This window comes from Tupaia chinensis, unplaced genomic scaffold (genome assembly GCF_000334495.1).
Source record: "Tupaia chinensis unplaced genomic scaffold, TupChi_1.0 Scaffold000597_1, whole genome shotgun sequence".
NCBI lineage: Eukaryota > Metazoa > Chordata > Mammalia > Scandentia > Tupaiidae > Tupaia > Tupaia belangeri.
This window is the reverse complement of record NW_006160114.1, coordinates 3562347-3576992: the sequence shown is the minus strand read 5'-3', so window position 1 is coordinate 3576992 and position 14646 is coordinate 3562347. Positions and strand designations below refer to the sequence as shown.

At 39.3% G+C, this 14646-nt stretch overlaps 1 protein-coding gene across 7 annotated transcripts in view; it reads right to left on the bottom strand.

Annotated features, from left to right (window-relative positions):
- FRY (FRY microtubule binding protein) overlaps window positions 1-14646 on the bottom strand; it is a 505649-nt gene that overhangs the window by 34369 nt on the left and 456634 nt on the right. For 5 of the 7 annotated variants that reach the window (XM_027775685.1, XM_027775680.1, XM_027775682.1 and 2 more), the window contains 4 exons: window positions 9296-9466; window positions 5645-5653; window positions 1832-2032; window positions 1125-1286 (listed from right to left, as the gene is read on the bottom strand). In XM_027775685.1, coding sequence (XP_027631486.1) covers window positions 1125-1286; window positions 1832-2032; window positions 5645-5653; window positions 9296-9466 — 543 coding nt within the window. The remainder of the gene's footprint in view (window positions 1-1124; window positions 1287-1831; window positions 2033-5644; window positions 5654-9295; window positions 9467-14646) is intronic. The other 2 variants (XM_027775681.1, XM_006158436.3) reach the window with 1 other exon arrangement.

Genomic DNA, 14646 nt, shown 5'->3' with positions numbered 1-14646 from the left:
ACTACACAATTTTCTCTCACGGCGCTTTTGTGTGTAGAAAACACACACACACACACACACACACACACACACACACACACACACATGCTAACTCCAAGAATCCTGATCACAGTCCCTTTGCAATGGAGTAATCTTAAAAGTAATTGTTATTTAATCTGCAATATTATTAGGTAATTGCAATTTGGTGGTTGTCCTTGGCTTAAATACTTTTATAGATCTTAGATATGATTTTAGTATTCTGTAAAATAACACAGAATAGCCAGTGTACTATATTTTCCATTAGAAGTACAAGAAGGAATATACTTTTATAAAACTTTTTTCTATTTTTATTTTCTTTTTCATATTTATACAATTATAAACAAGCTCAGGATAAAGAAAGCTTTATTCTATTCTAACAGCAATAAATTATGCTGGTATTTCTAAAGTAAGAAAATAAAATTCATACCTACGGACACATATGTGGGCATGTTGTATGAGTAGATAGTTTTATAGATAGGATATTTTTTGGAAATTTTGATAAAATATTAAGTTTAACAAAATAGACACTGTTAAATCTTTTAAATTTGATTTTTCTTTTAAAAATAAGGAAATAATATCTACTACTTACTTTTCTCCTCAGAGATTCTGGCTAGGGGAGTTTTGTGCAAAGCTGGCATAATACTGTGATTGACGTTAAACATTCCTGCAGTATGCCAAAAGGCAAGCATTGAATCAATGTACAAATTGTATAATTGGTTCCTACATAGGAAAAAATTTCCCAAATACATGCATACGCCCACTTCTCACTTAGCATATTGTTTTATAAAAGCCATGACAGAACCTAGCAATTTCCTAGTCATTGTCATCTCAGAATACCCCAAACCGTTTTGCCATCAATCAACAGTGTTCATGCAAAATGTTTCATTTTAAAATGACTTGAAATTAAATCTCTTTCAGCCAAGAAGGCTACTTGACTTTGTAAGGATAAAACAACTTCAAAACATGGGTTCAGGTGCACAAACTTCAATTATTTAAAAAAAAGAGCAAGAAATGATAGTTCCTCCACTTGGACCCCTGAGAATTCTCAGAAAATCAGAAATGCTTTTATTTTTTCCCAAAGGAAATCATAATCAAAATCTCTTCACCTTTGAACCTTCAGAAATCTGCAGATTATTCATATCAGGCAAAGAAGTGTCAAAACTAGCCATTCTAGTGTTAAAGGAATGTGAGTCAGCTGAGGTCGAGTCACAGGCCGTGGTGAGCATTTCCATGGGATTAGTCTCCTCAGAAGGGGAAAGGGTCATGATCTGTTTAAAAAGCAAAGGAAATAAAACATAGCATGAAGTTCCCACTCTATGAAAGCTCTATTCTTTACATAAATGTACACAGCATTGTTCTCTAGTTGTTAGCTGACAGGTATTTTTAACTTCCCCATTTCACTGTTACTGGACCTTAAACGTAGCAGCTGGAAATCTAGATAACAGCACAGCCCTCTGAAATAGCAATGCTTGTATTTTCAGACAACCACATCAAAATGTCTATCATACCTTTTAAAATGTTGATACTTAATACATTAAAAAAATAAAATCCCAGCATTACAAAAGTTGCTTGGGAAAAAGCTAGCCCTTAACAGATTTGATGGCTTTAGGGCGTATAACATAGAATCTGACATTCGTTTCCATTTGCAACCTATGGAGCTTGAGGCCAGTTAGAATCAGACACTATGAGGCAGTTCAGATTTTCATTCAGCCGCTGTGGAAAGTTTCTTTAGCTGCAAATGGAAACTACACTTCTGTGTTAATTACGAAAAATAAGCCTCCCAATTCCTAAGTGGGAGAGTTTTACTACTTACTAAGTCTGAGTGCTCCAGGATCTGGCTGGTCGTGAGGTCCTCCTCCTCAGATGACTCATCGGAGTCCTCATGGTTCATTTTATTTAGGCTGGGAGTACTTCCTGAAAGTTGGCGCTCCTCCAGAATCTGCATATCGCACTTGTCCAGGCTATCCAGAGAACGCCTGCGCACTCCCCAGTTGAAATTGTCCATACTTTCACCCTGAAATCACATTATCAGCCAGTTCGTTATGCCCAAGTCTTCCGGCACTCAAACCCGGACACATTCAATTAGTCATAGCTTAGAGATAAATAGTACCATTACGAACTCTGTGGCCCTCATCTACTTTGGTACCCCAACTTTTGTTCACCTGATGTGAAAAGTAGCAATAGCATGTTATTTTCACGTCAATGCGTATTAAGGTCATAGACAAAAGTGATTATATACTTTTCTTGGGCATGGGGGGGATAATTATTAAGTTTTTTTTAAAGTTGATTTTGGTGAGCCCTATAAATGATCTGCATTTTCAAACATCTAGGAGACCATTGATAATAAAACAACTTCAGAAAAGTTGAACCCTGTACATACCATCCCCCTGGCCCAAGTTTAGTACTGTTTTCAGAAGGAGAAAGTAGGAGCTATGCTTGTAGCACATTCCAGAATCCTCTGGGTATTAAGTAGAAGAGCATTAGATAAACATTCCAGCCTGTTTCGGCCACAGCGGTTTTCACAGATGAAATGCTGAGTTAAAGACTATCGAGAGCAGCTGGCAGAGGCTGCTGGATCATGCACTATGCAGAGGCCAGAGTAGCAACGGCTTTGCTTTTGCTTCAGGCTCATCTTTAATAATTGTCGCAACATGGAAAACAGTTCATTTCCTAGACCTGCAATGGCAGACTTAGTACCAAATATTACTGTTGACTCAAATATTTTGATAGACTGTTAAGTGATGCTTTCAGTTATGTTTGAATCTTTCTCTAAAAACCATCACATAAACTTTTTTTCTAGAAATGAATCTGTATCTTATATTTCTCTTTGTTAAGACAGGAATAGGAAAGAGAAATAGTACCTAGCCCACTGATCAGCAACTTTTATTTAGTTAGTTATTTTAATGCAGAGTTTCACTGTGTTGTGATCCTCATGCCTCAGCCTCCTGAGTTGCTGGGATTACAGGTGCACACCACTGGACCAGATTTTTATGCTGGACCTGGAACTAAACCCTAGCCTCCCATGTGATCCCACTGGGTAGAGCACAGCATCTTAGCAGTTTGTGCCCCTGTGGCTGGGTCTGATTTGCAATTTTAATCTAAACATATAGGTAATCTGAATAAAATTTAGTACAGAATCTTTTCTTTAGGTTTTGCTACATGGCAGGTATGCTCACCAGAGGGGGGAGGGGGGAATGAGAAACTCTCCTCATGTAGGAAATGGCCACACTGCAATCACTTCTCCTTCATTCTCCTTTTGGGATTTTGGGCACGCACACATGCACGTGATGTGAATTTCAAGCCACTGGGTCTGGGACTTGAACCTCATAGTCGGCCATGTGAAATCCAGTTGCCTTAACCTCCACACCACCTGCTGGCCCCAGAATCTTTTCATTTATTGTATCTTGAAACCTTGTATGATGGTTTACAGACATCAAATCTTTTTTTTTTTTTTTTTTTTGAGTACTCAATGAACAACATAATGAGTGGTACAGGTTTCTGTTAAGCATACTGAACATTAAATTGATTCATTTTCCTTGGTTCAAGGGTCTATTGTTTCTGGTGTGTAATGAGGTAAGCCTTACACTCTCACAGATCTCCCATATGATATATATGCTTAGCTTGTCCAAAGTCTCTTTGGGCTATTCACACTAGAAGGCAACAGGTAAGGATCCTGAACACATTCTGGATCTGATATTACTCATCTCCATAAATGAATTGTTGATTGCTCTTTGGGCTGTCTGATTATAAAAGAAAGCAGACTCAGACTATGTTTTTATAATCGATGTCTACATTGGCTGTTTTATCTGTACCTTTACTTGTATCTCTTTTCTCTGTACCTGCTGTGATAAATTACAACCAATTTTTTTCTTCATAAAAGGTTAATTTTTGTGCTGGGATTTAATAGCTGCTCCAGTGGAAAAAAAAAAAGTGTGGCAGAGGCAAGAGGGGAAAAAAAGGGAAAATTCAAAGTGCAAAGAAAGGAAAAAAAGATAAAAAATGAGAAGTAAAGAGAAGGATATGAAAATTACTGGAAGACACACACAAACCTAAATTCACAAAACTGATTCTCTTATACCAAACAAATGGATGGGGTCGTTGGGTGAACTCTCATAACCAACAGTTTTGGAGGTGTCCTTCACTGAACCTGAGATGGAACCATGCATGAACCGAGTGGCACAGGCACCTAGGGTAGGAGGATGCATAGCAGGCATAGGTGGCTGCCCCTGTGGACTGGATGGCAGCGCCTGTGAAAACCTGACTCCTTTAAGCATGAGAAGAGGGAGACAGGAAAAGCTGCTCTTGCAGGAATAAAATCTGGATGTCTTGCTAGAGCATGCAATTCCTCTCTTATAGGCAAAGAGGTTGAGAAACGCTTCTCTAGTGGCAGCGGTGGGATTAAGATGGAACAGTGTTGTAGTCTAGCCCCAGGCAAAGTCCACAGTGAATCAAAGTCAATTTGCCTTCTCAGTATAGCACAAGAATACTCCTACTAGGACAGCCACCCTCCACTCTTCTTGTCCCCCAAATGCCAGTCTGCCTTTTTTTGTTACTCACAAAGTTAAAAGTCAAGACAGCGTTTCATTGATTATGCCAGATTTTCTATGTGTGAGAAAATGTAGAAGATGGCTATTCCAGTCAGACAATTTGTGTGTATGTCAGTTATCAAACTTAAAAACCACTCAGGATTTACACTGAGCTGAGAAAGTATTAATGGCTGAGTATTTTAGAAATGTTAGAAATAATATTCTTTGGAACAATTTTAAATATTAAAACCCTGCCCTCCAAAATGGAAGAAACTTGGATTTCTGAGGTCAAAATGCATTCCCCCAAAATGTAGTTGCTTAAAATAAATTTGATATAACCTACATATAAAATAGTCATAAATCAGCTTGCCCACTAAGATCTGTTTTTGCTTGTTGTTTAGGTACAATTACTATTAGCACCTCTTTTTATTTGCAAAAGAGCCCTGGTGTAGATGAAAATGTATAGTTACCATGTAGATATAGTTTCTATTTCCTGGAAAATGAAAGGATTCTATTGGAAGTATATATGATATATTGCTAGATGCAGACTCTGTTGATTTAAATTTTTTTTTTTTTAGAGGCTTTTGCCTTAGTGTGCATGTACTTGCCAGAGAGAGAGAGAAAGACAAGGGGAAAGTGAGAAAGCACCTCCCAGGGGGATGGCCATGCTACAGTCCCTTCTCCTTCATTCTCTTTTTGGGATCTTGGGCATGTATGCACACATGCCTGGTGTGTTTTAAACCACCAGATCTGGGACTTGAACCCCGGTCAACTATGTGAGAGTCCAGCAACATCACCATTACACCATCTGCTGGTCCCAGAAAACTCACATTCTCTTCAGAAATACAATCATGCAACTTCCAGAATTGTGCATAAAAAAGATTTTTTTAAAAAAATCTTGTATATATATTTTAGAAAATATTTCCATAGAAGAGCAGCCAAGAAAACACCTCTTACATCACACACACCTAAATGGAAATATGCACACAGATAAGCATACATATACTGGAAGGGAGGCAAAAAGCAATTACGTTGTTATAAATCTGCAATAATACAAAACACCTGCTAGCGTATCTGAATTAAAAATCGTATCATCTTACCTGCAGTTCCTGGGTGGCAGATTGAATGGACAGAAAAACAAATAAAAGGTCTATTTAAAATGATTATATTAAAGATACTCAAGTGTATTTGTCTTAGTTTTAATACAATAGCAATTAGCAGTGCTAATAATACATTCTTCAGTAGATGCAACTTAATGGTAAACATACACTAACTCCAAAGAGAAAAATTGGTATAAAATATCAGAAATTCCCAATTTCTTAGTGGTGGATGAAGTAGCTGAGGTCACAAATCATAATACAATTTATGAAACAGCTTTCCACTTCAGTAACAGCTTTGGTATCTTTAACACTTAATTATTTTAGAATTTCTATATATAAATTTGTGAGAAAACTGTTAAATGTCATGGAAAAACAAAGGAGGGTCATCAGCTACAAAAAAAGTGGTACCACCTGATCCTGCTCACAAAACTAAAAGTGTCAGAATCAGTTTACTGCTCATGCACAATTAATTCATAGCAAAGACACAGCACCTTTTAAATATTCTAAAAAGTTCAAGGGCAAATCCTTACATATATTAGTCAATACATTTATTGCCAGAGAGTGAGTGCACTCCTGGGGGGGAGTGAGCACTCCTCAGTGGGGTGTGGTCACTCCACAATCCCTTCTCTTCCATTTCTCCATCCTGTTGAAAGGTGTAGTTCAAGCTGCCAGGGCCAGGACTTGAACTGTGGTCACCCATGTGGCTGTGATCTGTCTGCTTTAGCCACTGTTCTTTGGGGCTGGCCAAAGAACATTAAAAGACTCAGAATAGAGTCTTCCCTCCCTAAAAGACTCTATTCTGAGTCTTTTAATGAAAGGAATAGACATAGCAATAACAACTTGCCTTTCTTTTGACAACTGTGTTTTGATCTAGAAGCCAAATATTCTTTTTTAAAAAATAATTTTACTTATTATTATTCTTCAGTTTTGACCAAAGAGTGACAGAGAGAAAGGAAGAGTGAGAAAGCAAACCACTGGGTCTGGGACTTGAACCATAGTTAGCCTTGTGGGAGTCCAGCGCCTTAATCACCATGCCACCTGCTGGCCTCAGAAGCCAAATATTCTTAACTTTCTCAGATGAGGATATAATATAATTATTCTCCAGTGATAGTACAAGGGGATTGGCTTGTACTTAGAATGCCAATTATGTGCCTGACCCTATGCTAGAAGCTAGCCATAGGTCATTTTATTTAATCCTCATGTCAACCCTACAGGCAGGTTCCATTATGTGCATTTAACAGACAAGGAAGCAAAAACCAAGAGGAATTACAACCAGGCTTAAGGTCATATAGCTGGGTAAGTGGCAGAGCTGAAATTGAACTCTGGACTTGCTGGATATGCTGGATCCTGATGTCTAGGCATTCTCACTCTACCACTGCATAAACACATCAGAATCTCTCATACTTTTATTGAGAAGTAGCAAAACATCAGATGGCTTATTTTATTTGGACAGAATGTACACACACCCTCAACCCCTTGAGTTTCTTATATAATCTTACTCATGAGTGACAAAATAATCACTGTGGTTTTTTTAGTTGTTGTTGGCAAGGACAACAAAAGATTAGAAAGAAGGTATAGTATCTATTATTTACTGTCCCTGGAAGACACTAGTATAATATAGTTATTTTTTAAGTCATGGGCATCTGAGATATTTTCTTTCTTTATTTTGATGTTAATTACATTTGTTAGCTGTTCTAAAATCATGTCTGCATCTTCCACTTTTTATCATTCCCACTAGGTCACTTCACATAACATTCTTCTCTGCTGAGACAGGAAAATGACGCCTGTCTTGTTTCATCAGTTTTCCCTCCCTAGTTTCACTTCCAAAATGAAGAGGATACCCAGGCTTAAATTCTAGCATAAGAACAAACATTAGGTCAGGTGCCAGATCAGGGAGCTCATCTTTTGACATTAGCTGAGCTCTAAACTCTGAATCAGAGACATTTTGACAGTATTCAAAACTGTTGTATTTTGCTTTAGACTTTTAAACAGTCCTCACTGCATTAAGTGAATACTTTATCCCTAATGATGGTTAACGGAAAACTCTACAATACTTTTGACTGGTTCTAGACTAATTCAAATTAGGCTGGCATTTATTTTAAGAATGTCTTACAGTAGGTACCATTATACTCTTTTCTTTTTCTTTTTTTTTTTTTGAGAGGTTTTTTCTTATTAGGCATGTGCACTCACTAGAAAGACAGAGAGAGACAGAGAGATAGAAAGCGAGAAATCACTCCCCCAGGGGGGATGGCCATGCCATAATCCCTTCTCCTCCATTCTCCTCTCGGGATCTTGGGCACGCACACACACGCACCTGGAGTGAGTTTAAGCCACCGGGTCTGGGACTTGAACCACGGTCAACTACATGGGAGTCCAGCCACATAGCCATTATGCTAATTGCTGGTCCCAGCACCATTATACTCGTAAAGGACTGGGTCTACTAACCTTGTTTCTTGGAGAAAGAATTAGTTAAGAAATCATTCTTTATTCTGAGGACAAGATTCTCTCCTGCTGGCAGAAAGACCCAGAGTCGTCAAGTGGGCCAGGAAAGATGAAATCAGATCGCTCCTTGGACTCAACCAAACATAAATGGATTGGATAGCAATAATATTCTTTCAGGGAAGGTAAGCAGCTACTTCAAGCATCATCTCTCGTGAGCTTGCAGTTATGCAAGGAGGTGCTCTACCCACTACAGGACATAATAAACTTCGAATCTGGGCCTCTGTTTGAATTGTAAAGAAACAGAATGTCTTTTGGAAATACAGTGTGCTTAGTTAAAAGTGAGAAGATGTACGTTGAGCAACATCATGAACCAGGCTGGGTACCAGGCATTTTTGCATAAGCCAATCTCACTTAAGTGAACTGAGTTTTCATCCCAGGAGGCAGGACTGCCTCTCAGCTGGAACATGCCCTTAAGCTACTGAAATGAAGCTGCCTGACGTTATGCTCCTTCTTCCAATCCTTGGTTTCAAAACCATAATTCATAGCTGAAAACATCTTATTACCCTATCACTCAAAATAAATGAATCTCCACCTGCCCGTTCAGACTTGAATTCAACTGCTCCAGGTGTCTGGAATGCTAGCCTCCAGCCTAAAGCAGAGCAAAGAGCTCTCTCGTGCACCTTATAGTTTATTTCTAGTTCTAATGATTTCATCAAACACACTGTAAAATGTTGGAGCCCTCAGGGTCCGAGGTCATGTTGTGGCAGGCATTCTTTGAAGTAAATCAATCACTGTAACACCACCTTTAAAATAGTTAAATGCTTAGCATATTTTACTTGGGTACCAGTGAATAGTCTCAGAGCTCAACTGCTTCTGTGATTTTTTTGTTTCATTTTGTTTTTCTGTTTAAAATTCACCGTTGACGACACATACACATACACACAACTCATAGACTTTGTGTGGTCATTAAAACTCAGGTCTCTGCCATGCAGAAATGCCTTGGCAGCTTTTGCTGTGGGCTCAGGCAGGAAGGGTGTGGTAACTTTTGCCAAAGTTAAACGGCTGTACTTTGAATAAGTTGATTCGAAATAAAGTTCACAGCTATCCAAAAATCTAGTTACAAATCTCACTATTCAGCAGGTAAAAAGAAGAAACTGTTTAGTCAAGGCAAAGGGCGAAGGGATTATTTTGACAGAGAATGTACTGTACCTCTCCATCCTCCAGCTCCACATCCAGGAAATCGAAGTCTCTAAAGACTCTAAACTGCTGTTCACTGTTTGTGTCGTCCATGTTCTCCTGTTCTCGGGCGCCGTCCTCAGAGGACACCAAGCTTGTCTGGTGTTCGAGCAGATCCAATTCCCCACACGATGAAAAAATCACCTAGGAATCAAGAGTCCTCTCCTGAGAAACCGTTCTTCCTTTGGTTGTTTATGCTGTGAAAAGTGGAATTGGCTCTTCATCGCACTGTATTTCCAGTACACACCTAATTCCTTAAGTGGGTATTTTTAGAATGTTCTTTTATTATTTATGTTGGACAGGTGCCTTCAGATTAAACTCGTCACAAAGACTCAAGTTCATGCACTGGGAAAATGTTCAAGAGTCAAATTGCTGCCCCTTAATAGATGAGGACTGCATATTACCTGGATGTGTGCAAGTGTGTGTGCGTGAGTGGGTGAGTAAAACTGAGCCTATGTTCACAAATCGGAACAGCCAAGAAAAAGTTTCACTGCTTCTGACCTGATTGATATTAGAAATGGTACACACACACACACACACATATCAAATACATGTAAATAATATTTTAAAGACTACTGATATCAAGATACATTATTATAGAATAAATGACAGGGGCAAAGGATTTAACCCTTGTAGTAGAAACTAGAAATTGGTAAAGAATGACAGATAGAAAGCAAAAAGTACAGTACTTATTCATTTGAATTACAAAACAGCTAAACCATCAGGCCCATAATTTATGTTCTGCTGATTTAAACAAAATATTTTTGTTTACTAAAATCTTTAATAAGTTAATGTTTTAAAATTAACTGCTATGTTTAGATTTTTTTCACTGATCCATTTTAATAGAACTTTGTACAAATAAACTGAAAATGAACATAAATGGTTTGCTATCAGCCTCTACTGAACATGAATTGATATTAATAGTATATTAACAGTACGTGCACTTGCCAGAAAGACAGAAAGTGAGAAATCACCCCCCAGGGGGGATGGCCACGCTGCAATCCCTTCTCCTCCATTCTCCTGTCAAGATCTTGGGCACGCATACACATGCACCTGGCGTAAGTTTAAGCCACCAGGTCCGGGACTTGAACCGTGGTCAACAACATGGGAGTTCAGTGACGTAGCCATTACGCCATCTACTGGTCCCAACAGTATTCTTAATATAACCATTACAATGTCTTAATCATCCTTGAAAAAAAGGCAAATCATTTATAATAATTTAAATGCAATACATATTTCTCTAAAGTAAAGAGAGTGAATGGACTTCAAATGTACTTTTTTTCCTCTAATGTTTAAGAATAGTCATACAGGACCAGCAGAATGGCTATGTCGCTGGACTCCCATGTAGCCAACTGCAGTTTGAGTCCCAGATCTGGTGGCTTAAACTCACACTGGGGGCATGTGCATGTGTACCCAAGACCCCAAGAAGAGAATAGAGGAAAAGGGATTGTGGTATGGCTATATCCCTGGGGGGGGTGGGGGGGGTGGTGGTGGTGATTTCTCACTTTCTGTCTCTCTGTCTCTGTCTTTCTGGCTAGTGCATGCACCCTATAAAAAAAAAAAAAAACAAAAAAAACAAAAAAAACAAAAAACCTCTCAGAAAAAAAAAAGGATAGTCATATGATGTGCCCTATATTCTTGTGAAATGGTATATGACATACAGTTTGGCACAGGGAATGCCAATGGGTACGTGAGATAAGTAAAACTCAGTGCTAGTGGACTATTCAGTGACAGATAAGACATAAGAATTCAGACTTCCTCAGTTGAAGTTACTCTTTCCTAATTAGTGCTGCTTCTCTTATCTGTGATGTACTCCAGATAAATATTTCTAGATGGAAGGGTCTTAGCACAGAGATAGATGGTATAAATCTGAAGGAGAAAGTGCCAACCAGAATGGTAGTAAAAAAATGGCTCTTGCTGGCACTGCTGCATTGCAGAGGCACAACTCTTATTTCAGTCTCCATAGTGGTTTAGGAGGCTCTACTGGCCTTGCCACTTGCCCCCTCTTCTCTGAATAATGTCACAGGATCAGCAACAAATTCACTGATCAATAACACTAAAATGGTGACTTAAATGGAGGCCAAGCTTAGCTGATGGCTGGCTGGGTGCTTTGCCCGATAACAAGAAATACCAATTTGTACTTTAGCAAGTATTTTATTAGCCTCTAATATTTCACCTGCTCATGAACTTCATGAGTAGATGTATTTTGAGATTTTAAAAACAGCTGCACAATGAAATTTGTTTGCTAATTACTATTTTATGTGGGAAAAGATTTAGTTTGCTATTTTTCAAAAACAATAAGGGTGCTGGAAACCAGCAGTTAGTGTAATGGCTATGTCGCTGGACTCCCACGTAGTCGACTGCGGTTCGTGTCCCGGACCCGGTGGCTTAAAACTCACGCTGGGCGCGTGTGGATGCATGCCCAAGATCCCGAGAGGAGAATGGAGGAGAAGGGATTGTGGCGTAACCATCCCCCCTAGGGGGTGATTTCTCGCTTTCTGTCTCTGTCTCTCTCTCTGTCTGTCTAAAGAGTGCATGCGCCCTATAGCAAAAAGTACACTCCAAAACCCCCCCCCCAAAAAAACAACAAAAAAAATAAGGGTGCTTATATACAAGAAATAAAAAAATACTTGGGGAAACCAGACCCTGGTATTTATATTGTTTTTGCTACAACATACTCACACATACAATTAGAATTTTCTAGGTTTTTTGAAAGTTTTATAAGCTTACTTACTTCAATCATTCAAAAGCATAACTGAATTTTCTTTTTAACCATAACATCAGCTGCATCAGTGGAAGTTATTTTTAAATTTTTTTATTTTAAGGTGTGTGTGTTTGTTGGAAAGAGACAGAGAGAGTGGAAGGGAAAGTGAGAAATCACGCCCCCCCTGCTGGGGGGAGGTGGCCATGCCACAATCCCTTTTGCTCCATTCTCCTCTTGGGATTTTGGGTATGCATGGCCACCTGCCTGGCATGATTTTCAAGCCACTGATCCTGGATTGTGATTGGGCATGTGGGAGTCCAGTACCCTAACCACTAGACCACCTGCTGACCCATCAGTGGAAATTTATATGATGAAAAAGATGGTAATACAGGTGACTAAGAAAGTTTATGAGAAAAACTGAATTAAAATGAGTTTATATTAGTGCAAAGAATTTTGAAATCCATGCATTTTTTAATATTACAAGTTTTCCATTAATTTTTCAAAGACTTAGCATCATTATTTTCATCATCATTGTACATGAATAAAATAATGACACCACAGAAGTGATGGACAAATTCACTGATCGATAGCACTAAAAAGGTGACTTAAATGGAGGCCAAGCTCCATTCAAGAGTAATTAGCATGTATTAGGTTCGTGCAAAGTGATTACGGTTTTGCATTGCTGAAATTTGCCCTTTGATATTGGATACATTCTTAAATAATTATGTTTATGTTATACATTATTTTAACGCACATTTCTCAATTTACTTTTTTTTTGCTAATGACTTATTACTTGCTGTTTATTTTATATGTATTTTAGACTATGGAAGTGATGTTAGACAAAAAGAAAATTTGAACAGTTCTTTCTTTTTTTTTTTTTTAGGTTTTTGCCATAGTGCAAGAGGAAAAGTGAGAAATCACCCCTCAGTGTGGCCATTTGCCACACTGTAGTCCATTCTCCTCCTGGGATTTTGGACATATATGCATGTGAAACCAGGGTTATTTTCAAGCCACCAGGTCTGGGACTTGACCGTGGTCAGCCATATGGGAGTTCAGTGCCTTAATCACACTACCTGTTAGCCCCAGCAAGTTTCTTATTTGAGTTCAAAGCTGTGGAGACAACCCACAACATTAATAATGCATTTGGCCCAGGAATTGATAACAGTGCAGTGGTGGTTCAAGAAGTTTTGCAAAGAAGACGAGAGCCTTGAAGATGAGGAGCGTAGTGGTCGGCAACTGGAAGCTGACAATGACCAACTGAGAGCAATCATTGAAGCCAAGATCTTACAAATACATGAGAAGTTGCCAAAGAACTCAGTGTTGACCATTCTATAGTTCTTCATTTGAAGCAAATTGTAAGGGTGAAAAAGATCAATAAGTGGGTGCCTCATTAGCTGACCAAAAATTATTTTGGAGTGTTGTTTTCTCTTATTCTAAGCAACAACAACAACGAACCATTTCTCAATCAGATTGTGACAAGAAGTGGATTTCATATGACAACCAGCTCAGTGGTTGGACTGAGAAGAAGCTCCAAAGCACTTCCCAAGGCCAAACTTGCATGACAAAAAGATCATGGTCACTTTTGGGTGGGGTCTGATTCGCTACTGCTTTCTGAATCTTGGTGAAACCATTATATTTGAAAAGTATGCTCAGCAAATTGATGAGATGAATCGAAAACTGCAACATCAGCAGACAGCACTGGTCAACTGAAAGGGCCCAATTCTTACACAACAATGCTGGAGTGCACAATGCACGACCAACACTTCAAAAGTCCAAGGAACTGGGCTATGAAGTTTTGCCTCATCTGCCATATTTACCTGGCCTCTTGCCAACTGACTACCATTTCTTCAAGCATTTTGACAAGCTTTTTAGGGAAAACACTTCCTCCAACAGCAAGATACATAAGATACTCTCCAAGAGTCTGGAGAATCCTCAAGTATGGTTTTTTTTGGATAGGTTTTTGCTATAGGGCGTGTGTGCTCGCCAGAAAGACAGAGAGAGAGAGAGAGAGAGAGAGAGAGAGAGAAATGACCCCCCCCCCGGGGGGTGGTCATGTCGCAATCCCTTCTCCTCCATTCTCCTCTTGGGATTTTGGGCACACATGCACACGCGCCTGGAGTGTGTTTAAGCTACAGGGTCAGGACTCGAACCAGGGTCAACTACATGGGAGTTCAGTGACATAGCCATTACGCTTACTGCTGGTCCCAAAGCATGGATTTTTACACTACAGGAATAAACAAACTTATTTCTCATTGACAAAAACGTGTTGATTGAATGGTTCCTATTTTGGATAATAAAGATGTGTTTGAGCCTAGTTATAATGATTTAAACTTCATGATCCAAAACTGTAATTGCTTTTGCACCAACCTAATCTAGTATAAGAAAGTCTGGGCATATTTAGAAAAATAATACAGGCAATTAAAAAATGAAAATAACTGAGGTGCGGCTGGGGCTCTGCTCCGCGTTCCGCTGCCTCTCTGGGGCTGGCGTGTGGCCTCCCAGGCCTGCGCATGGCCTCCGGGCCTGTGCATGGCCACTGGGCTTGCGCTTAGCCGCCGGGTCTGCGCGTGGCCCCGGGCCTGCGCCGGCATGTGGCCCCGGGGCCTGCGTGTGGCCGGCG